Source organism: Chlorocebus sabaeus, chromosome 21, assembly GCF_047675955.1.
Source record: "Chlorocebus sabaeus isolate Y175 chromosome 21, mChlSab1.0.hap1, whole genome shotgun sequence".
NCBI lineage: Eukaryota > Metazoa > Chordata > Mammalia > Primates > Cercopithecidae > Chlorocebus > Chlorocebus sabaeus.
Window position 1 is genome coordinate 31714418 of NC_132924.1, and position 25607 is coordinate 31740024.

General features: G+C 40.2%; 1 protein-coding gene across 4 annotated transcripts in view; it reads right to left on the reverse strand.

Annotated features, from left to right (window-relative positions):
* PLEKHA8 (pleckstrin homology domain containing A8) overlaps nt 1–25607 on the reverse strand; it is an 87603-nt gene that overhangs the window by 12312 nt on the left and 49684 nt on the right. The window contains exons 13-14 of one of the 4 annotated variants that reach the window (XM_007981728.3): nt 21893–21954; nt 11478–17519 (exon numbers count right to left, since the gene is read on the reverse strand). The exons of 1 other annotated variant lie outside the window; for it this stretch is intronic. In XM_007981728.3, coding sequence (XP_007979919.1) covers nt 17322–17519; nt 21893–21954 — 260 coding nt within the window. In that variant the 3' untranslated portion in view covers nt 11478–17321. Of the gene's footprint in view, nt 1–11477; nt 17520–21892; nt 21955–23416; nt 25122–25607 lie in introns of those variants that run through there. 2 more of the 4 variants (XM_007981729.3, XM_007981731.3) reach the window with 2 other exon arrangements.

Genomic DNA, 25607 nt, shown 5'->3' on the forward strand with positions numbered 1-25607 from the left:
TAGGTCTTCTCTAACTTGTTGCAAAATATTTTTATAGTTTTCAGTGTGTAAAGATTTTGCACATATTTTATTAAATTTTCCCCAATTACAAATTTTGCTATGGTCTGAATCTCTGTGTTCTCCCCAAATTCATATATTGAAATCCTAGTGCCTAAGGTGATGGTATTAGGAAGTGGGGCCTTTGGGAGGTGCTTAGATCATGAAGGTAGGACTCTCATGAATGGGACTGCTGTGCTTATAAAAGAGAGCTTGTTTGCTTCCTCCTCCATGTAGGACACAGCAAGAAGGTGGCTGTCTACAACCTAGAAGAGAGCCCTCACCAGAACCCAACCATGCTGGCACCACCATCTCAGACTTCCCAGCCACCACAACTGTGAGAAATAAATTCCCATTGTTGATAAGCCACCCAGTCTATGGTATTTTGTTACAGCAGCCCCAACAGACTAAAACAGATTTTTATTCTGTCTTAAATGGCATTGTCTTTCAAATTTCATTTTCGAATTGTTTTTATTGGTATGTAGAAATGCAATTTACTTTTCTTTTCTTTTTTTTCTTTTCCAAGTCTCACTGTGTTGCCCAGGCTGGAGTGCAATGGTGCAATCTCGGCTCACTGCAACCTCTGCTTCTCGGGTTCAAGCCATTCTTCTGCCTTAGAGTCCCGAGTAGGTGGGACTACAGGTGTGTACCTCCACACCCAGCTAATTTTTGTATTTTTAGTAGAGATGGGGTTTCACCATGTTAGCCAGGCTGGTGTTGAACTCCTGATCTGCCTGCCCTGGCCTCCTGAAGTGCTTGGATTACAGGCGTGAGCCACTATGCCCAGCTGCAATTTACTTTTCTACTTTGATCCATCTTGCAAACATCCTACATTTAGCTATTAGCTCAAATAGTCTTTGCAGAATCCTTAGGTTTTTTTATGTACATCATTTGCAAGTAGTTTTTATTTCTTCCTTTTCAATCTGTATGCCTTTTATTGTCTCTTCTTGACTTACTGTTCTGGCTATGACCTCAACTTCAATAATGAATAGAAGTGGTTATGGTGACAACAGATATCCTTACTTGTTCCTTAATCTTGGGGAGAAAATACTATCATATTCTTAGGTATAATGATATCTAGTATTATTATTTGAATTGTGTTCCTCTAAAAGATTCATTTAATTAATTAATTAATTTTTTTGAGACACAGTCTTGCTCTGTTGCCCAGGCTGGAGTGCAGTGGCATGATCTCTGCTCACTGCAACTTCCACCTCCTAGGTTCAAGCGATTCTTCTGCCTCAGCTTCCTGAGTAGCTGGGACCACAAGTGTACACCACCATACACACACAGTGCCCAGTCCCAAAAGATATATTTAAATCCTAATCTCTGGTACCTGTGAATGTGACCTTATTTGGAAATAGGATCTTTACAGATATAGTCAAGATGGGGTCATACTGAATTAGAGTGGGCTCTAAATCCAATGACAGGTCTCATGAGAGAGAGATTTGGAGGCAGGGAATTGATAAGGGGCTATATTAGAGAATTCTGTTTGGATATGTGATTAAATATCTTGTTTTCTGAAATTTGAGATATTTTAAGTACTTTATAAAAATAAAAACTTGTAAGAAATTGTAAAAAGAAAGAAAGAAAAGGCTGGGCACGGTGGCTCACGCCTGTAATCCCAGCACTTTGGGAGGCTGAGGCAGGTGGATTGCCTGAGGTCAGGAGTTCGAGACCAGCCTGGCCAACATGATGAAACCCCAGCTCTATTAAAAATACAAAAAATTAGCCGGGCGTGGTGGCAGGCACCTATAATCCCAGCTACTTAGGAGGCTGAGGCAGAATAATTGCTTGAACTCGAGAGGTGGAGGTTGCAGTGAGCCGAGATTGCGCCACTGCACTCCAGCCTGGGCAACAAGAGCAAGACTCCATCTGGGGAAAAAAAAAAAGTAGAAACTTGCTCTCCTATCAATCCCTAATATTTAGCAGATTAAATCAAAGAACTAAAAGAAACTTAAAAGAAAAAGACATTAAATATGAGTGATGACATTTATGAACAGTCTAAAGATGTCCCTTCTGATAATGTAATTTCCTTTTTGTCCAGGTACAGTTAGAGTGAGCTGAAAAGGAATTAGCTACCCGTCAGAAACAGGTACATACGTCCCCTAACCATTCCATTATCATAACTAGTACTAGCCATGCACCAGGCACAGTGCTATATGCTAGCAATGTGTCATCTCAGCTAATCCTCATAACAACACCATCTCAGTCTTACTGACTAGGAAACAAAGGATCAAAGGGTTAAAGGATTTGTCCAAGGTGACCCAGACTGTAAACTGCAAGGACAGCACTGGAGTCCAATCTGACCATTCCAAGTCCAACATGGTTTCCATGCTCACACCCAGGAAGATGAGAAGGAAGCAGAGGAGCTGCTTGGAGCTGAGTACCCATGGATGCGGCAGGCAGCTGAGCTTAGGAAACTTGGAAGTGGGTCACGATGAAAACACCAAACTTTTGGCTGTCCAGGAGAGTAAGGCAACATGCCAGGTGATTTACATCCCTTGCCTCATTTAATCCTTGCAAGAATCTTATGAGCAGGGTTGTGTAATCTCTTTATCTCAGTATACAGAGGAGAAAGTGAATCCAGAGATGTTAACTAACATGCTCAAAATCCCACGGTGAGGGTGTGGCAGTGCTGGGATTTGACCCCCAGTCTGATTCCAGCCTCTGCTCTGTCTTATATCACAGGACATAGCCACATAGTAGTAAGGCTGTGGGGCTTAGGGGCAGCCTGTCTGGGCTCACAGTCCTACTGCCCACATGCTTTCTCACCCACCTTGAGCAAGACAAGCAACATTTCTTCTTCTCCCCTATAACTGGGGTTAATAATAGTGTCCACTTCACAGCTACTCTCAGGGTTAAGTGAGAATCTATATGACGTTTTTCACACAGTGGTTGGTAGTACATAAGTATTCATAATTATTATTGTAATTTAGGAAAGAAGTAAAAGCTAACAGCCCAGTGTCCTGATGCTGCAGCAGATCAAATAGTTATAACTGAAATTGGACCCCAGTTGGCCGCAGTTTAGGCATGTTTCTCAATTTTCTTCTGTGAACCCCACTATAAAAAATAACGTGCCCATATGTTATGCAGAGGAGGAAAGCATTGAGAGAAAACCTGATAACCTGACCAAAGGCATGTCTTGGACTTATTTGAAAACTTATAGGCTTCTTTTGGTTACAAGTGATAGAATCCTAATTCCAACGAGCTTTAAATAAAGTGGGACTTATTGACTTACATAACCAGAAAAAGCAAGCATGGAGGTGGCCCCAGGCATGATTCGATTCAGGACTCAATGTCATATCCCTATCCTCTTTCTCTCAATCTCACTTTAACCGTAGGGGAAAGGGATCCTCTCTCCCAGTCTCTAAATACACAGTCCCAGGGAAGTCCCATGATGGGCCTATTCTGGATCATATGCCCACGCTGTGGCCAGAGGCCTGGGAACTGTGACTGGCAGCCCAACCAGAGCTCAGAGTGGAGAATGCAGTTCATTCAAAGGAATAAGAGTGTGCTCCAGAATAAGGGGAGGAGATGAAGGCAGAAAAATAGACGTCCTCTGGAGTATGGAGAGTGGGGTCCTATGGAGAGTGTCAGGTGCACCCTAATGCTCAGTTAGCCATTCTGGAATCCTCCAACTGGGATACAGCTGTGAAGCACTGCAGCTGGCTCCGGGGCTCAGGCAAGGAAGAGGTAGTGCCACATTCACATACAGACATGATTAGATGAGGGTCGTCTTCTTGAAGGTACCATGACACACAGTGCAAAGCGGGGAGACTAGGGGCAGCAGTGAATCTTCTGTGAGGGCAGGGACAAGTAGACCAAATAAGGAAAGGCTTATTCCGCCAGGTAAACTCCAGGCATGTTGGAGCCATACTTCCCTTTCAAACAGTAACAACGACTATCATTACCACCACCGTTTTTGTAGCTCTTGCCCGGTGCTAGACACTATGCACAATTCCCGACTTGATCCTTATAACAATCTTTTGCAATATGACTCTCACTATGAATGAAGGCGTCTTCCAGCTCCACACTCCTGTGATCATCTCTTCATACTAATCAAGTTGAGGATTTGGGATTTTATAAAAGTCTTGTGTAACACACAGAGAGAGGGTCCTTAGTTGCTCACACACATGCCACAAGAGATTATAGGGTTTCCATGGGCTTCTATGAACATAAGGCTGAATGGTCCTTAAAACAAACGCATATAGAATAAAGTTTACTGCTCCATTCTCTCATCTGCCATCTCTGGATGGCTGGGTTTGATCAGCATAAGCTAATCCTGAATTAAAGTTCTATGGCCCAGCAATTTCACTTGGGCAGAGAAAGGACTGACATTTCATTTCCAAACTCACAGAAGCACAAAGAAAGAAATCTTTCAGCTCCTTTGATAAACTGCAGCCAATTCATGTGCAAAATCCCCATGTTGCTAAGAGTCTTTCTGGCTTCTTGTAAGATGACTGTCAACCACTCCAAATGGCTTTTTTTCCTGATTTTCCATTTATTTCAGATGCACTGGGCAAGTCCAGTCCCTAGGTATACTGGCATTCAGTCTTTCCTTTTAGCCCAAAAGAATGTCCCAACACTTAATGAGTTGTATAAAATAGAATATTTGGATGAGCAATAGCTTCATGTGGATAAAGGAATAGCAAATTGTGAGAAAAAATATCAGTGAAAAAAAAAAGGTGGTGAGATAAAGCTAGAAATTTTAAAGAACCTTGATAGGAGTTATGAAGCAAATGTCATTATAAGGAGCAGCACCTGCCAGGGGCCCACCACATTCTACAGTGATTTTTAACCTTGTTTCTAGAATAACACCTCCCATCCTCCATTAAAAAATAAAAAGATATCATGGGTATCAAACAAAAGTCAAGCAATATAGTAAAGTACAAAAAAAAAAAAAGAGTAAAACAAAATCAACACCCACCTAAAAATAATGGTAATCCACTTTAGGTGAATATAATTCTTCATTTGTCTCTACACAGAGAGATAGAGGAAATATGTATTTAGAGATACGGTTTTGCTGTATTGCCTGGGCTGGAGGGCAGTGGCCTGCAGCCTTGAACTCCTGGGCTCAAGTGATCTTCCCACCTCACTCTCCTGTAGTGGAACTACAGGCATGCACCATCATGCCTGGCTAAAGATTTTTTTGTAGAGAAGGGGTCTTGCTCTGTTGCCCAGACTGGTCTCAAACTCCTGGGCTCAAGCGATCCTCCTGCCTTGGCCTGCCAAAGCACTGGGATTACAGGTGTGAGCCACCATGCCTGGCTGAGGAATTTTTATAAACGTAGAATCATATTTGTTAATTTATTTCTTATCACATTTATTTTTTAAAAAATAGCATTCAGCTAATTGGGATGTATTTAAGAAACTACAGTGAACTGGAACAATACATATTTCTTTTTAGAAATCTGTTTTTTTAAAAGATTACCAACAAATTTAAGAAATTATGTGTTTTTGAAAAAAAGTTTAGACAGTAGCAAGTCTCTGCTATGAAAATAAGAGGGTATGAGTGCTCTTATATCCTCCCTTCTCCCATTCCCAATTTATTAGCTATCTTAGGGTTTGTAATATTTATAATCTGTATCTAACTGTGACTATAATTTCCAGTTTGATCTTGGTTCACCATCAGTTTTTTTTCTACCAGCTCATCCATCATTGAGTTATTTGGTTCATCTTTCCTATCAAATGGTTTCCTTAAGAAGGGCACTCGGGTGTTATGTTCTGAGTTCTTACCTGCTTAAGAGAACTTGACATTAGAGTTGACGACTTGGTTGGCAATAATACATTTGAGTCATTCTTTTATCGTACTCAGAACTTTGGAAATACTCCTCCATTGTTTCCTGTCACAGAATCTTGTGGAAAGGAAGTTTGAGGTCCCTTGGTGACTTGCTTTTTCTGCCTCAATGGTGAGGAATTCTTTCTTCATTCTTGAAGTTCAGGATCTTCATCAGGGTATGTTTTCGTGTCAAGTGTTTTCTGCTGGATTTCCTACAACATAGTGCACTCTTTTAATCTAAAGATTCCTTCCTTTGTTTCAGGAAAAATCTTTTGTATTTTATCTCCAGATACTTTTATAGTTCCTTTTTATTTTTGGTCACCAGTTACTCTTATGTCAGAATATCTCGATACTCCTACATTTATCCTTTCAGGAATTACTCGAATCCCTGTTTTTAAAATTCTTCATTCACTGCATCATTTCAAGCCTTTTCTTCTGTTATCAATTCCATTTTCAACCATGTTTTTTGCTATTTCTAATACATTTATTTGTTCTATATTATTTTAGGCAAGTTTTCTTATCTCTGCCATCTGCCTTTTTATCTGATTCTGTTGTTTCACCAGTTCCTGAGTGCTTATTTTATTGAGTTCATGTTTTCTAAGTTCTCTGGGAGCACAACACACCTGTGGGAACTTTTGTTTCTTGGGCTAGCTGTTTCTCCATATTGGTTTCATCTGTTTCCCACTCCGCCTCATCCCCTTTCTGGCTGTAGCATACTCACATAGTTGCCAGGCCATCTTCCGTACATATGCTCATCTTTAAGGTGAACAGCTCTGTTAAGACCAGGTATTTGCCTTCATACAGTGTCGGTGTATTCTCCTTGACATATTTCCCATCTTGTTTGGCATCTATTTCTTTTGCCCTGTAGGCTCGTGTTCTATATACTTTCCAAATGGATAACACTGAAAATATTTAAGCACCAACATGTCACAGACATTGAGCAGACAGAACAGAGGTTGGTCATAGTTCTAGGCCACATGTTACTCCTGTAGTTGCTGGTCTGTAGGGTGGTCTGGAGTGGGGGGCTTCTTGTGAGAGGGGCTGGGGTGGCCAGAACAGCATGAGACACTTGGATAAGTGATTCTTTCCATTGTGGTGTGGAAGTATTTTGATATTTTAATAACCAGCACAGCCACATTAGTGTGTACCAGCCAAATATGAGCCCAGCCTGTCCGTGTCTTTGTGTCTATATGGAGGAGGAAGGAGCTGTGTAGAGGCTTTTACTAGAGGACTGAACTCTGCTCTGTCTTCTGATACTTGCATTAAGTCCTGCACCAGAGTGAATTTTGAATGGAGGGAAGACATATCTACTGTATGTACAGAGGACACAGTCTTTGGAATGTGGGTTTGTCTCTTAATTCAGGGATGAGCTAGTTCCAGTCCTCTGTTTCACCCATCTCTCCCCAGCAAACTCCATCCCGCAACCCACCCCCACCCCACCCTACAACACCCCCACTCAAAGGAAGGAAGAGATAAAGATACTCATCCTGCCCCTATTCACCAGTCAACTTCTTTCCAAAACCTGAAATTTCAATGAGTATTCCGCATCTTGCCAATCCCCTCTAGCAGGTGGGATTAGGAGCTCTTCTTTCTTACCAGGAAAATCTGGTCTTTTTGTTTGACTGTCATCTTTTGAAGTTTAAGACACAAAAACAAGGTGAAGCTCCTTCCATTGCCTGGATGCTAGTGAATTTTTTAAACTGAGTTTTACTTTTTGAATTTTATTTACTCTGGTTGTTCTTTAGGTTTAGCTTTAGGGGATGAAGTGACTGTGATCTGACCATATTTATCCTGAAAGATCCCACAGTACAATTTTACAGGACTAAACCAGCAGCTCTGGGGGTTCTCACTCTGGTCTGCAAATTAGAATCACTGGGGAGATTTTAACATCAGTGACAGGCCACATTCCTAAGCCTGATTAAAGTAGTCTGGGAGATGCCCAGCTATAAGTGGCATATATATTTTTTCTTATTTGTTTGTTTTTTGAGTCCTTCCAGTGATTCTAATGCACAAACAGGGTGAGAACCATGAGCTGGACCTTGCATTCTAATCGTTCATAATTTGATATATATAAGCACCTATAAAATACAAACATTTTGCCTGTGCATAAACAAAGACAAAATATAAAAAACACATAAATTATTTATACTCTGTGTGGTCAGTCGCTCAAAGTATTTCTTGATCAGCCAAGGAAGCAGGAGGGAATAGAAGTGTATGGTTTTGCTTCAAAAATATTTTTATCTAGTTGGCTAACAGAACTAACACATCTGAAAGAATCACAAAGCACATGGTGGTGACGCCCAACTCTTAAGACAGTTTTGGAATTATACCACAGACAAGGAAAGCATTGTCAGGCGTGGAGCACATTGACATGAAGGTAAAGTTCATGATTTAATGAGAGATGTGGCTACGCCAATAACTAGAACCTAACACCAAAGAATTAGTCCAGTTACCTTGGAGTCACACTTCCCATCCCTAAGTTGTAATTCATAAAGTATCATTTAGAAATGCAGGGGATGTTTAGAGGTAAAATCCATAGCAGAGATTTACTGAGTCTGGGAAGATTTTGAGGGGTTTCCAGGAATAAGGATGAGAAAAGGGCATACCAAGTTTGTAAAGGGACTTAAAGCCTGGCATAGAGTCATAGGGAGCATTTTCAGGTTTGGAAGGCCATGACAGGTTTAAGAGCAGAGAATCCAGAGATCAAGCTGTAGCTGTGCACAGCACTGGGAGTATGGAGGCGGAGGCAGGCCTTGCTGTCACAGCAGTTATAGTGAGGAAGTGAGAGAAGAGTTCAGAGTGTCTGAATTTCTTGCCTGAGAGACTAGAACAATGGTGACTCAACTGACCTGGATGGAAAAGCTTTAGGTGCAACCAAGTTTGGCTATGGGGTTTCAAGTGAAGGTAGGGTCTCTAAGGGATGGCTAGGAGGCAGGTGGGTCTGGATTGGAGCTCCGAGACCACAACCCAGGTGAGTGACCTGTGCCTGAAGTATAATTGAAGGGTTATCTGCAGGGAGGAGGGCAGAGAGCCAGGTCTAAATTAGAAACAAGGTGGAGAATCATCACATCTCTACAGAACTCTGGGGAAGTGGGTTGGTCACTGAAGTACAATGATTAGGGGAAGGGGAGGATGAGGGAATTCACTGTCTAAGGTGATCTCATAAAAGACTCTGAAGCAGGATTTGACTTCACAATATCTAAAATCCTTTCCAACAAGCTGGACTCTCAAGCCAAAGCAAAAGGTCCTAAAACTGGCCATATACAAGTGTCAGCAAAGATGCGACAACTTTGTTCTCTGAGGACAATGCATTCATATAGCAAATCACCCCAAACATGATCTGTGTCCTCAGTGCTGGTGTCAGACCATCATCGTTCATCAATTCTCCATCAACCTGAACCACATTGCTCCAAAAGTGGTTATCTCCATTTCATGCCTCTGGAGAGGATGGCAATAATGACAGTGGCAGGATGTGTGTGTCAATCCATGTGGACACACACACACAGGACATGTGCTCATATCATAAAAGAGCATCTCTTCTAACCTACCAACATGAGTGTAAGAAAAAATAAAAATATCAACTCTAGGGTCATTCTATTCCTTCTTGTTCTTTCGGTTTCTCTACTGCAGCACAGATGAGCACAGATCTTCTGTGTCCAGGTTATCGTAGAGTGATGGTAGAACAGAAAATGCATCAGTACCTGCAGTTTCTGGAGTAATAGCAAGTGGCATGCACAGCCACACTCTGTTCTCCTTAGCTGGACCCTCATGACCACAAGGCAGCTGTACTCCTCTACCCACTGGAAGTTGGGACAGACATCCAAACACATTCGTTTTCTGAAACCAGCTCTGTTCATCCTCTAGACAGCAGTCCAACCGCCCCAAAGGATACAGCTGAAGAACAGAAATGAACTCCCTTCATATACCTCCCATCTGAGCACACTCCTTCACCTAGGCACAGAGAGGCCAGAGGTAGATAGCTGGTCCTTACACAGCCTGCTCCAGCGGTACTGATGTTTCAGATTTATAAGAAGCCATTATGAGAAAGATCCTGGGGTTCAGTGGGGTACTGCTCATAACTTAGAATAAGCCCATACAGACTGGTCTGAAAGGCACTTCCTTTCTTACACAGTGAGGAAGACAGTGGTGTTTCAACATATCTCATTTGGATTTTGCTTTAAGATTTGCCTATATTCAGTGTGAAACAATGATAGAGGAGCTCGTCATAGTGATTGTCTCAAGGGATAGTGGCCTATTAAAATTCATGCAAGTAAAAAGGTCAAGGCAGTGTACTGTAAAGGTACAGGTTTCTCAAGAAGAGGAACTTTAGGGCAAGGAACAAGGGCCTCCAGACAGCTGGAACTAGGAAAGGGAAGCCAGCCTTCAAGGAAACTTTGCTGGTGTCCCTGGCTACTACATGATTTTGCATCAGTGCTTCTCAGTGTGCCTACACCATCCTTCCTCTACACCAGCTTTTTCTTCTTCCTTCTCTTGCACATGGTGCAACATAGCCACCCCAGTCCCAACTCTACCTGACCCTTTTGCTCAAGCACCTACCACTCAACACTCCTGTGGCTCTCTTCTTTCAATCCCTCCCACTCTCAATTCTAATGGACTCTGCTGTTGTGTTTAAAGAGGCAGCTGGAGAGGGCTCAAGTGGGCAATAGTGGGAAGATTCCCTGAGAAGCGAGTGGACAGGACAGCTCTCCAATGCCAGTCATACATATCTGTAGGTATCCTAATATGCACAAACAAGTGTATGAGAGGCGAAACCTGACAGGTTAAACACTACTTTGGTATCAAGTGATTTAGGCAAAAAAGTGTCTGCTACTGATGTCATCTAATTAAGCACAAAGCCACTGAAACATTATGCTTAGCAAATTAATCTACTAATTGTTCTGCATCTAGTGTCTCTGAAAACAGAATTAAACCAAGCCAAAGAACATAGCTACCTCTGAAAGGAGCAAGTCTTTCCTGAATGCTTAAAACACCCAGGGCAAGGCCATTCCAGAGGCCCTCTGATGCTTCAAAATCATCTTTTGTTTAGGTTTTAAGCAGTTTCATAAAAATTTTGGAGCTTGGGGCTGGGCACAGTGGCTCAAGTTATAATCCCAACACTTTGAGAGGCCGAGGTGGGTGGATCACTTGGGGCCAGAAGTTCGAGACCAGCCTGGGCAACATGGTGAAACTCCATCTCTACTAAAATTACAAGTCAGACATGGTAGCGCATGCCGGTAATCCCAGCTACTCAGGAGGCTGAGGCATGAGAATCCCTTGAACCCAGGAAGTGGAGATTGCAGTGAGCTGAGATTGTGCCATTGCACTCCAGCCTGGGCAACAGAGCAAGACTGTCTCAAAAAAAAAAAAAAAAAAAAAAAAATCATGTTGGAGTTTGGTTGCCTGGGTTTGTAGCCTGGCTTATTCCTCCTAGCTGTGGGATCTTAGGCAAGGGGCTTCCCCAATATATGCCTCAGTTTTCCCAGCTGTAACCTGAGGATAACAACAGTACCTGCCCTATGGAGTTATTAGGAGGATGAAATGTGCTTATATTTGTAAAGGGCTTAGGTTGATGCCCAGCAAGTCATGTGTGTTGCATAAATGAGACTTCTTATTGACATATTCAATTAGGCAGAAAACCACACGAAAATCTTTAAGAACTTAATACTTTAAAAATAAGTTTATTATAACTAACGAATATAAAATCTGACAGATATTTTCAAACATTTTTGCAAAAAAAGTAAAACCCTCCCCTTTCCCCCCTCCCTGTCAGATACAGAATAAGGACTTGGACAGAGAAACAATACAAATCTAAACATGAAACTGTCGCTCATCGGTTGGTCCCAAGAGGCTCCAACATATTATATTCTAAGTAAAGGTCCATTAAATTAAGAAGTTAACAAGCCACTTGACACTTTTATAGTTTAACTTGCTTTCTACTCTGATTATAATGCTCATTCAAAATGCTGAGAGACAAGAACAGGTAACGTTAATACTGCACGTGACAGATATTCAAAGTGCATAAATCTATGAAACCACAAACATTCATAAGAATACTAGGCATGGAATTAAACAGTGACTTAAAAAATTAATCCAAGGAAATCTATGTACATTTTAGCCTTTGGCATCTGGTCTATCATGTTTCTTCTTTATGTAGACATCAATTTGTTCAATCTATTAACCAGATTAAATTTATCTGACCACATTTCTCATCTGACAGATTGTCCACAGCCAATTTCACATGAGGTAGTTGGGCTGTTTAATGACATTCTAGTGAAATTCTCATGATACATGGGAATTATACATTAAACATGCCGTGGAACTGGCTCATAGCCTTCTAGGAAATAACAGAAGTACTTCTAGAGCATCCTTCCTATCAACACTGACTCCATATACACCTATAAACAGACATGTATACACAGGAGTCTGTGTGGGTAAGATCGACTTTGTAAGGGGTATCAACCATCCCAGGGTGGTTTCTGTTTGTAAGGTACAGGGAGGAAATACTGACCACACTTTAAATATATGAAATATTTAGAACAAGCAGGATGTTATTCTTACATTCTCACATAGCTTAGCTGAAAACATTTGTTCACTCTGGAACAGAAGTGATTAATACGGGAAACAAAGAATTTTGAAGACTTTTGCATTGCAGAGTAGTGGTTTTTTTTTCCTTTTAATTAAAGGCTATATAAAAACAGCAGAGGAGAAAGATCAATGCATGCATCAACTGTACCAGAGAGGCACTGTTAATGACTGTTTAATCATGCCCTGGAGTGCCTGAATGCAGCAGTGCAATGAGAAATCATGCAAATGGTCACTGTACACAGGACTATTGACTGTCTGAGACAGGATGGGAATTGGGAACATTTACAGGGAAGGTCTAGTAAACAGTATATTTATGGAATTGTTGAAAGAACTCCTAATGACCTTGTAATACAGATAAACAGTCTTAAAATACCATTAGACAGCTAGTGAATTGTTTTTTATGAAATGACTATGAAATCCCTGAGTAAGCAACTGCAGATTACAAAGGGACGTACAGAAGTAGAATGTACTTCTAACAAAAGCATTCTATATACAATTCATAGGAATACAAATTTACCATACATAATGAAGTTTGTGTGGAGACCTTACAAGATCACAGAGTATCTGAAGTCAGGCCCTCAAAGACCAAACACATTAGCTCAGCTAACGGAACAATGGCTGAAAATATATTTTACTTATAAATTCTACATCTAAAAATTTTAAAATTTAAAAAAGGTTGCTAGATTAGCTTAAAAAAAGAAATGAAACATGAGGGAGAGCTGAATAGTTGTAAAACCTGTGACTAAAATCAGAAGCAACTGGTTTTAATCAGTGATTCAGAAATGCACCATTATATAACCAAGTTCTCATAGGACATGGTAGTTTGCTAGGAAAAAACTTAATTTTCCTCCAGAAAGTTCCCCAAATGCCTCACATCATCGTCTATTGCTCATGACCCTCTGACTCTACTGCCTTATCTGATATTTCTCCGTATGTATGATTTTCACAATCAGATCAAGTTTCCTTAAAAAAAACTCTTACTTCAGCTCCTCTTTCCCTCACTTCAAATTTAGTGGAGAAAAACGTACTTTACTTATTTGGTCCCTATCACATATTTTTAATTAAAAATACTTTTCTGAAAATGTAAAGTTAAAAGCATCAACTTTTTGTTAATATACATGGAAAGTAATAACCAAAAGGAGAAGAGTGCAAATTTTCCAGCTGCACTCCTCTAATAATCATCTTTCCCAGGTGCCCCATGTCATGTCATTCACCGGCTTTCCAGCTACAAATGGGAATATGGGCTCCTTCTTAAGAAGCTCTTGCAGTCTGGAAGTGGGGAAACAGAATCCCCTCTGATCAGGCACCCAGCCCTGGGCTAAGTTGGTGCCAGATGCTCTACATATGTGCTAGAAGCTGCTCCTGAGAAATGGGGCAGAACAAACGTAAGCGAGGGCAGATTTGGCGTGCTGATGGCAGTACTGCTGGCAATTTTCAGTAGCAAAGAAGAGAGAAAAGCAACAAGGCTGGACTATGAAGTTCAGAAATCCCTCATCATGGAATATGACATTGGGGGAAGTTTAATAATCAGAATGACATGCAAATAATGGTAAGAAGGTACCTCAAGCCACTACTTATATATCCTAATGAGAACTACCCTTCAAAGTCAATGTCTTGGGCCCATAGGCCCAACATTCTGTGAGAGCTCCTCTTCTGGAACTCCCTTCAGAGCTACATCAAGAGCCAATGAGAAGATCATCTTCTCCTCATAGTTACAATTTGGTTTCACTCCCAAAAGGGATCTCTCCAATTTAACATTTTTCACCAGCATTAGCTATAAGGAATCTAGCTTGCTTTCAAAAGTCAAGAGACTTGCCATCATTAAAAATATTTTGTTTAATTCAACAAATACACCCTGATACCTACAAAGTGTAAACACTGGCTTTTACCATAGGGAGAAGTACAGGCACAATGAAATTGTGTGGAATTATCTCATAAGCGGTTAGTCTAATGTTACTTATTTGTGTCTACAATACCTAGCAGACCAATTTCCTTTTTCTTCCAGTTCTCTCTAAAGGTTATGCTAGAAAAATAATCCTAAAAATGCTTTGAGCAATGACAACAAGGTGATTACTCTGCCAACAAAATACTAGAGTTTTCTCACCTCCTCTCACAGCAATGGTGAAAGTAAACTTCGGTGTCCCAGAAGTCTTGGAGGGCAATGGAGAGAAAGCTTTAAATATCTTTTCTCATTGCCCCTTTCTTGCAAAGTGACTACACATCAGCACAAATTATGACTTTAACTACAACAGAGAGCAAATACTGTAGATGTAGGAGGAACCTCTGACTATGCCCAGATTCAGGTTAAGCTGAATTTACTGTTTAGTATTAGGTTCAATTTCTAATATTTTTATTTAAGGATCCTCAGTTCCTTAAGCAAACTTTTATACATCTTAAACTTTTATACATCTTAGGCAAACTTAATATGCTCCAGTGGGGAAAATACCTATTAAAAAATATTACCCTCTTTCTACAGATGTGGGAAAAGGGTAATTGGAAAATGCATCTTATTCAAGCTATTCTGTCTGATCTGGTTTCTCAATGATCTCAGATAATATGAAGCCCCTCGTTCCCAGCAAATTGAGTTGTGTACATCTAGGCACTACCTATACAAATGCAAAATGGCCATGCTGAGCAGCTTTCCTTTTGCGTGTATTCAGAGCTGGGGTGGCAAACCTGAGGTATTTTCAGACTGCTACCTCTCCAAGAGACCACAGAGTTCACCTGAGGTGGCAGGGAGCACCAGCAGCTGTTTAGAATGATCACGCTGCACAATTCTACCAACCACCTGGTATCATCCCCTCTAAATGGCACAATGCCTAAAACATCTTCATTCCAACTACAAGCAAAAACTGGCTGCTTTTTCTTTTTCCGTTTTAGGGGGCTATGTCAAGGGCAGGGACTATCCCCAAGTCCTGCCATCATATTCGTACTAATCAGAGAAGGAGATCTATACTCACTGCTCATGAGAGTGGGAGGGAAATAACACACACACACACCTTGGCAAAATACAAAATAATCAACATCATTTTAATACCCCCCCACTTTCTCCCTAGCCTTAAAACATGTGATACTGATTTTTGAAGTTTAAGTATTTTCCAGAAGTCTTTATGTGGGCAAAATACCTAATTAATCTGAGCTAAATAAATGTTCATTTGTTTAAAAACACACAAAGGCAAAACGAGTACCCCTCCCTACATAAAATTCTCTGACTAAAGAGAGAATTCCCTCCATCCTAGAGATCTGCAGCAGGAACAGCATCATCTAGAGATGATGCTCAACTCAACCAAGCCCCTCAAAGGACCTTTGACCCTGGATAACTACCTTATGCTGGAACTTCCCTTCCTGTTACTAGAAGGAAGTAGCCTCTAATGGGGAAGGTACCCATGGCTTCTTTCCAATGCACACTCAAGGCAGCATGATCTACTGAGACTAGGGCCAGGGTTGGAGCATCACACTGTGCAGAAGAATGCCCACTCAACATTGTTTTATGAAATAATGTTTCTTAAGTTTTAAGAAGTTTAAGAAACTGTTTTCTTAAGTCTCACCTTTCAACTCTGATGCTGTCCCAAAGCTTCTGAGATGGATAAACAGCTACATTTTGCCTGCTCTGCATTTTTGCTGATTAAACCAAGATTAATTGGTAAGCAGGTTCAGAGCCATGGCCCCTGAATGCAATGCAAAGGCCTACTGGCTGGGTGTCAATGCTGGCTCAATTAAGAACGCTGCTGAGTAAACTTGCTCCACTTCTCACTCTCCATTTACCTATTTTATTTAAATGGCGGCCTATTCCTTTTTGAAAAAAAAGGACATATCATTTAGTTCTTGAAGAAAACTGGTAATTTTGTAAACTAGAATTTAATCTAGTTGCTTTTCAATACTGTGTGCAGAAGAATCACATGTGAAGTTTATCGAAATGCAGATTGCTATGTCCCATCACCTAGACTCTGGTTCTTTAGGTCAAAATAAGGCCTGGGAATCTGCTGTTTGAACAAGCACTCCATATGACTATGGTGCAGAGGCAGTCCAGGTCACACTTGGAAATTACCTGGCTCCTCTGCTTAGAAACTATGTGACTGTGAACAGATCCCCCAACTTCTTAACCTTGCTTTTGAAGTGGGGTAATAATCCCTTTGAGTATCATTCCTTGTGATGTCCAATTGAGATAATGCATGGGGAATATGCTGGTAAATGGCAGGCAGTTGGGAGGTGTCATCTCAAATTACCTGTCCCGCCTCTCTCATATTCTCCCCTCCAACTTGGGGTTAGGGCACACCATTAACCTTCTCAGAGCAACGGTCTCATGCCTATCAGCAAGGATGGGACTCCTGTCCACATCTTCTTCACCTCCCACAATTGCATTGTCACGTGAATGCCCTGAACATCCTTACTACACAGGCCCTTATCACTGACAAGAGTTGCAATGAAGAGGGTCCACTGAAGAACATCTAGGAACAGCAAACTCTACACAGCTTCAACAAAGCAGCTTATACTACCTCCAAATGTCTAGTCTAAGTCGGCTGAAACACTGACTATGAATTATGGTACTTAATATGGGATTTGCTGATTTTCAGCTTGGGTTTGGGTGGCCCATTAGAACTAAAATATAAAAACAATACAATACACAATAACAGCAAATTTGTTTGTTAAATCTGCTCTTATAACTTGCTGTTCAAGTCTACAGCAGCTTATCATTTGGTTTCCAGTAGGCCTGCTGAACTGAAATATATAGCACCTTGATCTTTAAACAAAACACATATGCATTTTAAAAATTATAAAAGCACTGGGTTTTGCCTCCTCCTGTCCATCCCCCAAAGTGAAGGGGTTGGAGAGGGTTGAGGCTGTTGCTGGAAATTAAGTAGGGCAACAAAACACTTTAGCACTTTAATCCCTGAAGTTAGGAGGCGCTGCCCAGCAGCCATCATACCACCTCATCGGATTCCAGCCCATGGACCTCGTATAAAGTGTCCAGTATGGCCAGCTGCTTCTCCATGGCAGGGAGGTAAAGGCTGAGGTCCCTCTGCATTCCAATACTGAAAGCTTCTTTCTGGTGATCACCTTCCTTTATAGTTAACGCGGCCACAAAATCTTCATAGGATGGAGCTGCCCTTAAAGCTAACTGCAAAAGAATAACCCATGAGAATCTGCATCAAGTCTGTCTCTCACACACTTATTTTTATGCATGTGCACATGCACACACATACTTTCACACATACAAACAGTTGAGAAGAGCAAGAGTAAAGAAATATGACTACCCTTCTAATTTGTGGCTTCTCTAAAATTATGTTTCAAGGACCAATTCAAATAACTTTGAGGCTAGAAGAAACAAGTGTGTACTTGGGCCACCTTAAGGATAAATAATGCTATCACATCAGGGAATGCTGAGGGAGAGTCTGAGAAAAGCTCCCTTCTGATCCACAGTGTGATCCAGACTATTCCCCTCAGATCTTCAGAATCTATATGCATATTGCCATCATGGTCTTTATTCCCACATGGCCCGTCTTCCAGGGCATCTCATTCTCGTATCCCATCTCTATATATTTCTTTGCATATCTTTTATTTTTCCCCCATATAACAATATTTCCTTTGTGCTCTTGAATGCTTTCTAGAAAGGAAGGGAGCTAACATTTGTTGTTTGCTTGTGCGCTGATGCTTTAACATAGTTTATTCTAGTTGATCTTTATAAGAACCCCGTACAGTTTATATCTCTATTTTATATATAGACGTCATACAGCTAATGAGTGCCAGGGCTAGGATCTGAACTTGGATCATCTCTGTGTTTTTCAATCACATCACCATACTATGCCACTTCCCTAACAGATTTCCTAGGCATCTTATCCTTCTCTTCCTTTGCGGGCCAATATTCTGTAAGCTTGCTAAAATCTGTCTTCTGGTGTTCACTAGATCTCAGCAGAGGCTTTTTGGAGAATCTTGAATTATCATTCCACAGTTGCTTTCCATTGTCATGCAGTGGCTAAAAAGCACAGATTTAGATGAAGCAGACCTGGACTTGAATCTCAGATCTTTCACATACTAGTTTGAGGAATTTATGCAAAGTGCTTAACTTCCTAGAATCTCAGTTTCCTTATTTACAGAAGAAGACTAATACCACTTTCCTTATTTTAAGGATTAATGGGATCTGTAGGAAGTATTTAGCCCACTGCCTGGCACATGATAAATACTTAGATAATGGTAAAAGTACAAGGGAGTAGGAAAACTGAAAATGAAGAGAAGGCAGTTATCCAAAAACATAACAAAAGAAAATCTCCCAGAACTGGAGGATAGGAGTCTCCAGATTTAAAGACCTAACCAAGTGCTCAGCATAATGGGTGATAAAGACCAAAAGGGAGCATCATGAAATTTCAGAATGTGGGGATAAAGTAAACAATCTAAAACATCTCGAAAGGGACAAGGAACAGATTATATATAACAGAATAGGATTTTACAATAGTAATAGTGGAAGCTGGAGGACTATAGAAGAATGTCTTCAAAATTTGGAGGGAAAATGTTTATTAACCTAGAATTCTACACTCAGCCATCAGCACTCTAGAAAAAAAAGGGGAGAACCAGTAATAGAGTTCAACTGTCTAGTCTGATTGAAGATGAAACCAAAAAGGTCAAATGAAGGCTAGTTAGTGACCAAGATGGAGGCAGCCACCTTGCCTGAAATGGCTATCAGCTCAGTAGATAATTCAAAGATTAAAAAGTCACTATTTGGCTGAGAAGTCAAATTCCTTGGATGTAAACAATGTTTCCCGCAGCAACTGAGATTAGTTAACATGAATTTGGCTCTGCAAGTTACCATGTTAGAAAACTTATAAACCTTCCGAAGTAGGCATGACTTGGAGAATAATAGAGAGGGTGAAAGGGCCAATCTAGCTACAGACTCCTCTACTGATAAGGCTGTTGCCAAATGCATCACATAATCTATTTTCTTAAAAACCGGCACCTTTATTGGCAATAATATTTAAAGCCTTCAAGATGTTTTTACTCTACAACCTTGGGCATATTACCTCATCACTTTGTGTCCCAGGTTTCTCTGTCTACAAGCAGGGAAAATAATGGAATATATCTCAGGGTTATGAGACTTAGAAATTTATGTATGTCAAGCACTTAAAACAACATCTAGTGCATGTTAAGTGCTCAAAACTGTAAACTGTGGTTGTAGTTCTTAGTATTCGACACAGCAGTTCTACTTCTAGGAATTTATTTTGAGGAAATAAGAATTTTATTCAAAAATGCATATAAACAGATGCTGTTTTATTTCTAACCTGTTTTATTCTAAACTTAGAAGCAGCTTAAGTCTCACACAGAGGACTGAGCAAATAAATTATGATATCTCCATACTAGGGAAAATATTATACAGTCACTAAAAATAGTGTTTTTTTCAAAGACTCTTTTATGGCATTTAAAAATGATAATGATAGATTCTATTCAGTTGGGGGGGATATAAAATTATACAAGCTAAAGGTAGAAAAAATGTATATACACATACAGAGTAAGTATACAAAATAAAGATAATTATACACATATACTATATGCATGTATATATAAACATCTATATTATATTTAAGTATATAAAATAAGTCAATATTTAAAAGAATATGTAAATTAAGAAGCTAAGACCGTAAAACACAAAAATGTTAAAAAAGGAAAATATGGACAGTTTTAATTTCTTCCCTTTCTACCATGATTTCTAAAATTTTTTATGAGTCTAAATTAGCATAATAAAGTTATAAAGTCCTCTTAAAGACTTATGCTTTGCATCCATTAAAGTATAGGATAAAGGAAAAAAAGATTTATGCTGATAAGTTTTCAACTATAGCTGCATTCTTATTGACAATATCTCTGGGATCTTCAGTATTTCAGGACTAAATTTTGCCTTCTATACTGAACCCTTCCCCCCACACTTGTTTTGGGGCAACTCAGGTGTCAGGCACAAGCTAGCAATCACAATATTCACTCAGGGAGATCAATGTACACAGTGAGCATCCATTGCCTAAGAACTCAGTAGAGGCCTCTAAGTGACTGTCTTCACTGCAGAGAGCTCTAATGGAGGTGAGCACTAGCACCTTGGAGATAACAGATCTGAGTTTAGACCTAGGCTCTGACATAGCCTCACTCTGGTACGTGGGGACTGGAATTAATTGTTCTGAAAGTATAAAATAGTGGGAGTTAATCCTGAGAATTAATGAAGATAAAGAATATGAAAGTGCCTGTTAGAGTGCCTGGTACACAACAAGTGCCAATAGCTACATGGAAGCAATTATGATTATTCAAGGTGTATTGAAGGTAAGGGTGAGCAGTCTGTAGCTTCATTTGGTCCAGCACCTATCCCAGTGAACAGTGAATGGGATATGGAGCTTTAATCTCCATGCTTTCAAAAAATATTTCATTTTCACTAGAATCTGATTTCTTGTGCTGTACATTCTTCCCACTTTACTGGCCTCCCTAATAAAGCATGACCCAAACAGTTCTTTCTTTAGGCAAATGATGCATCCTTTACATCCGTAAAAGATACCATCTACAAGGCTACTTTATTCCCCAACCTTCCAAAGAATGTGAGTACCTTCTATGAGGTTTCCTGACATACAACTGCATGAGACTGCCTTTTCATGACCAGATTTGCCTAAGACTGACCTTCTCCTGGATGGGAAGAATCACAGAGTGTATTGCTGACGTAAAGGAGCCATCTACTCCTGCTATTTTATAAAGCAGGATAAGTGACCTCCCCAGGAGACTAGGAGTCTCAGGTTTGTGTTCTTCCTAGTTAAACATGCTGGGAAGAAGAGGGTGGTGGGTAATCAGAGCCAAAACATATGAATACAAAACACCTTCACGATGAAAATAACTGGCTAAGAAGAGATTTCTAGCCCTAGCCACTGGCACACCCAATACAGTTAATATTCAAAGACAAAATTCAATTAGGGGGAAAAAAAATCAACTAAGACCTAAGAATTAAAAAGAATGAATACAATGAGCAGCAGAGGGAGCTATTAGGTTGACTACATCACCTGAATGCATCATTTCCCTTCAATGATAAGTATTTAGGGTCACTGCTTCCTACCTACTTCTGCTAGGATACTTAAGCTTTTTACTACCTTATCAGAAAGGCAACCACTTATGAGGCAAATCTTCACAAGGTCATTGGAACTGGCTAGAGTAATTAGAATTGGCTAGGGTAAAGCATCAACTCTTTTATTCATATTTCTTTAACAGTCTTTGCCATTCTAGATACTTTTTACTGCTGACATTTCCACACACCAAAGGCCTATAAATGTAAATGAAATAAATAACATTTTGTTCTTATCCTCAAAAACAAGCAAACAAAAACACTATACACACACATATACACACACGCACACAGACACACACACTACCTTGTTTCTGACAATCGTAACTAGATAAATAACTGGATAAGAAGAGATTTCTAGCCCTAGCCACTGGCACACCCAATACAGTTAATAATAGGAGATAAGAAGGATCACTTACCGCAAAAACCCCTCGAACTACCCAGCCATGGTGTTGCCGCAATGTTTTACCATATGCGTTATCTTGAAAAGAAGAAAAACTCCATGAGGAACACTCTCATCAGAATTTGATGTGCTATTTGTATAATGTACTTTTTTGTTTGCTTGTTTGTTTTTAAAGAGACAGGGTCTTGCTTTGTCACCTAGGCTAGAGTGCAGTGATATGATAATAGTTGCAGCCTTGAACTCCTGTGCTCAAGTGATCCTCCTGCCTCAGCTCCTCGAGCAGCTAGGACTACAGGTGTGGATGACCAGGCCCAGCTTACTGATTTTTAATTTTTTGTAGAGACGAGGTCTCGCAATGTTGCCCAGGCTGTTCTGGAACTCCTGGGCTAAGGCGATCCTCCCCGCTTGCCCTCCCAAAGCACTGGGACTACAAGTGTGCGCCACCGTGCTTGGCCATATTTGTATAATGCATAGTAGCACAATGCTATTGGTATTTGGAAATTATGAAAAAAATCTAATTACAAGATTTTGGACCCCAAAAATGTAAAGCAGGAAAAAAATCTCAAATTTTTTTTTTTTTTTAAAGAAATGCAGATACTTCCACTCTTACTCTGGGTCCATCAATATATCTGTTTGTTTGTTTTTTTTTTTTTGAGACAGAGTCTCGCTCTGTCGCCCTGGCTGGAATGCAGTGGCGCGATCTCGGCTCACTGCAAGCTCCGCCTCCCGGGTTCACGCCATTCTCCTGGCTCAGCCTCCCGAGTAGCTGGGACTACAGGCGCCCACCACCTCTCCCGGCTAGTTTTTTTTTTTTTTTTTTTGTATTTTTTAGTAGAGACGGGGTTTCACCGTGTTAGCCAGGATGGTCTCGATCTCCTGACCTCGTGATCCGCCCGTCTCGGCCTCCCAAAGTGCTGGGATTACAGGCTTGAGCCACCGCGCCCGGCCCATCAATATATCTGAACTTCAGCTTATTATCGTGGTGGGAAAAGGTCAATACATATGAAGAAACAAAGAAGGAGGAAAGGATATTGAAAAATTGAGACAATACAGTTAGAAATACTTTGAAATGTTTTGTGACCCTGAGCCAGTCCCTTAGCTGCCCTCTCTAACCATCTGTTTCCTCCTTTGTAAAATGATCTCTAAGGTTCTTTCCAATTTTAACATTCTATTCTGGGATACCAAATGTTTGTCCTAAATGACCCTATGACCCTGGATATACAGTATTAGAGCTAGAAACCTTCAAAAATATTTATGGAAAGAATGGCTTGAAGTTATTAAGCTAAAGTAATTGGTGAGAACTATATTAATAAAAGTCATTCATGTTTCATACTTTAATCTATAATTTTTGTCCCAATGTATTTTAAAAGGAGATTTTGAAACTGGCATATCATAATTTTAATTATGAAAAAAATCCCAAGAACCAGATGGATGCATTTTATGCAAAGGATGTGTTCCTGAAATTTGAATAATTCAATATATGCAAAATTCAAAACTGATTTCTCCACAGGATTAAATGCATTCTCAGGAAGCACAGATCTACATCACCATGATGCATTTTTATTTCAATGTTCCACTTTATTTCCTAAGCATCATCTCCAGTAGCAACAGAGCACTCATTTCTAAATTAACAGCACAGTGTACCATGGGGGCTATTTGACCTTCTTCATGTTTCTCCATTTCTAAATTCTATTCCAAGCATATTTATTTTCATGTGCCAGTTTCAGCACAAGTACTACCACCATTTCATGAATGCTTAGTGTGACATTCTAAGGCTACAAAAATATTTTCAATTCTAACAAGAGAAGATGTTAAAATAACAGATAAACAGACACTAAAACCACAAGTACAAGTTCCTATGCAGTGAAAAGCAATGTGGTTCACAGGACATTGTCAAGGGAAGTCAGGTATTTATTTGCATTTTACTGGCCAAAATGGCACTGCCATGTGGCTGCAGCTTCAACACAGTTTACAATTGACTCAAGCCTTCCAGTTTTGAAATTATGTCATTCTAGTCAACTTTACTTTAAAAATTGGAGGCTTTATTAATACTTTTAGTATAACCTACCATTTCAATTTTACATATTCAAATCTGCACAAAATGCAATTATGTTACATAAAATACATAATACATATTGCAATATATTTTATATAAAAGACTGTACATGTGAAATATAACAACAGATTCCTTTGGCTCTCTAAAGCTTAGGATATGTTGGAATGCCATTATCCAGTGTGTTAATGCTAAAGTAGAAGCAATAAGTGATAATTAATACATTCAAGCATGAAGAAGACTCTTAGAGCCTAAAGGAGAACCCAAAATTAAATTTAACTTTTTTCTTAGGAGAACAGTCTGAGTAAACTAGGGCATGGTCAAAGATATATGTCTTCAATGTAAACCAAACAAAACATAGGTGATTCTCTGTAAGAAGATATATGGCATCAAGGAAATTTCAGATGGTATACAAGAGCTTAGTGAGGATATCCTGAGAAATGTGAAGAAAGGGGTTGCTGATTCACAAAGTGTATAGTACCGATGGGCAGAGAATACTAGGTACAGCCTCTGATAAAAACCAGCAAGACAACCAAATTTTCAACCATTTGAGCGGCCATCTGGGCTGGCAAGAGTGTACAGGTCCATGGAAAACATCCTGAGGTAAGTTACCAAGGTAAGATACTGCGAATCCTTTCTTTCTTGTGTTGGTATTCCAGGCAGGGCATCAAATGCCATTAGAAATAAAGAAATACCATTAAAATCTGCTGGTGGATATCTACCATGAACACCTGCTCTATTCAACAAGAATTCAGGGCAAGTCTACCACACAGTAGTATCTTTAGGTGATTTAAATTCAGTCAATTCCCTGTCCTCAAGAAGTTGATGGTTTATAGAAGAGCCAGTCGTGTAACAATCTTTATTGTGTAAGTCAGTAACTGCTAGAGTACATATCTGTATGCAGTGCTACAGGAACAGTAAGAATGGAGAAACTAATTCAGCCTGTGTTGGTGGGGAGGCATGTGGACACAAAAAATTCTCAGAAGGAATCCTGAAGGCTGGGTAGGGTAGAGAGCAGAGTGGTAGATGGTGCTGCAGACAGAGCGAGCATCACTGCGTTGTGAGAGGTCATGGCATGCTGGGCGATGGTGAGCAAAATTCATTGGATCTGAAGAACACCAAGGCTTGCAAACTGGGTTGGGCCAAATTGTGAGGACCTTTATCCATCATGTCAAAAATTATGATCTTCCACCTGAGGCATAGTGAAAGTTTTGAAAAATATAACATTTATTGCTTTTTTGGGGTTTCACAATTGATGTCCGTTGTTGAAAATAAGGAAAATACTTTAAAAGGAGAGAGCTAAAGAAACCTATAATCCTTTCTCCCAGAGATAACCACAGTGGGCATTCTGGAAAAATATTCTCTTAGTTTTTTTCCCCTGTACAGAGAATATTACCTTCTTCTGTTAGCAAAGTCATGATCATTCTGATTCAGAATTGTGGTAGGGAAGTAACAAGTTGAAATTCACACTTCTTTACAGTCTGTAGCAAATAACAGCTGTACTGGTGCCTGACCCTCCAGCTCCAAGGCCCACCTGGCTGGACAGATTGCTTGTTTAAAAGAGCTCTGGGCCAGGCATGGTGGCTCACGCCTATAATCCCAGCACTTTGGGAGGCTGAGGCAGGTGGATCACAAGGTCAGGACTTCAAGACCAGCCTGGACAAGATGGTGAAGCCCC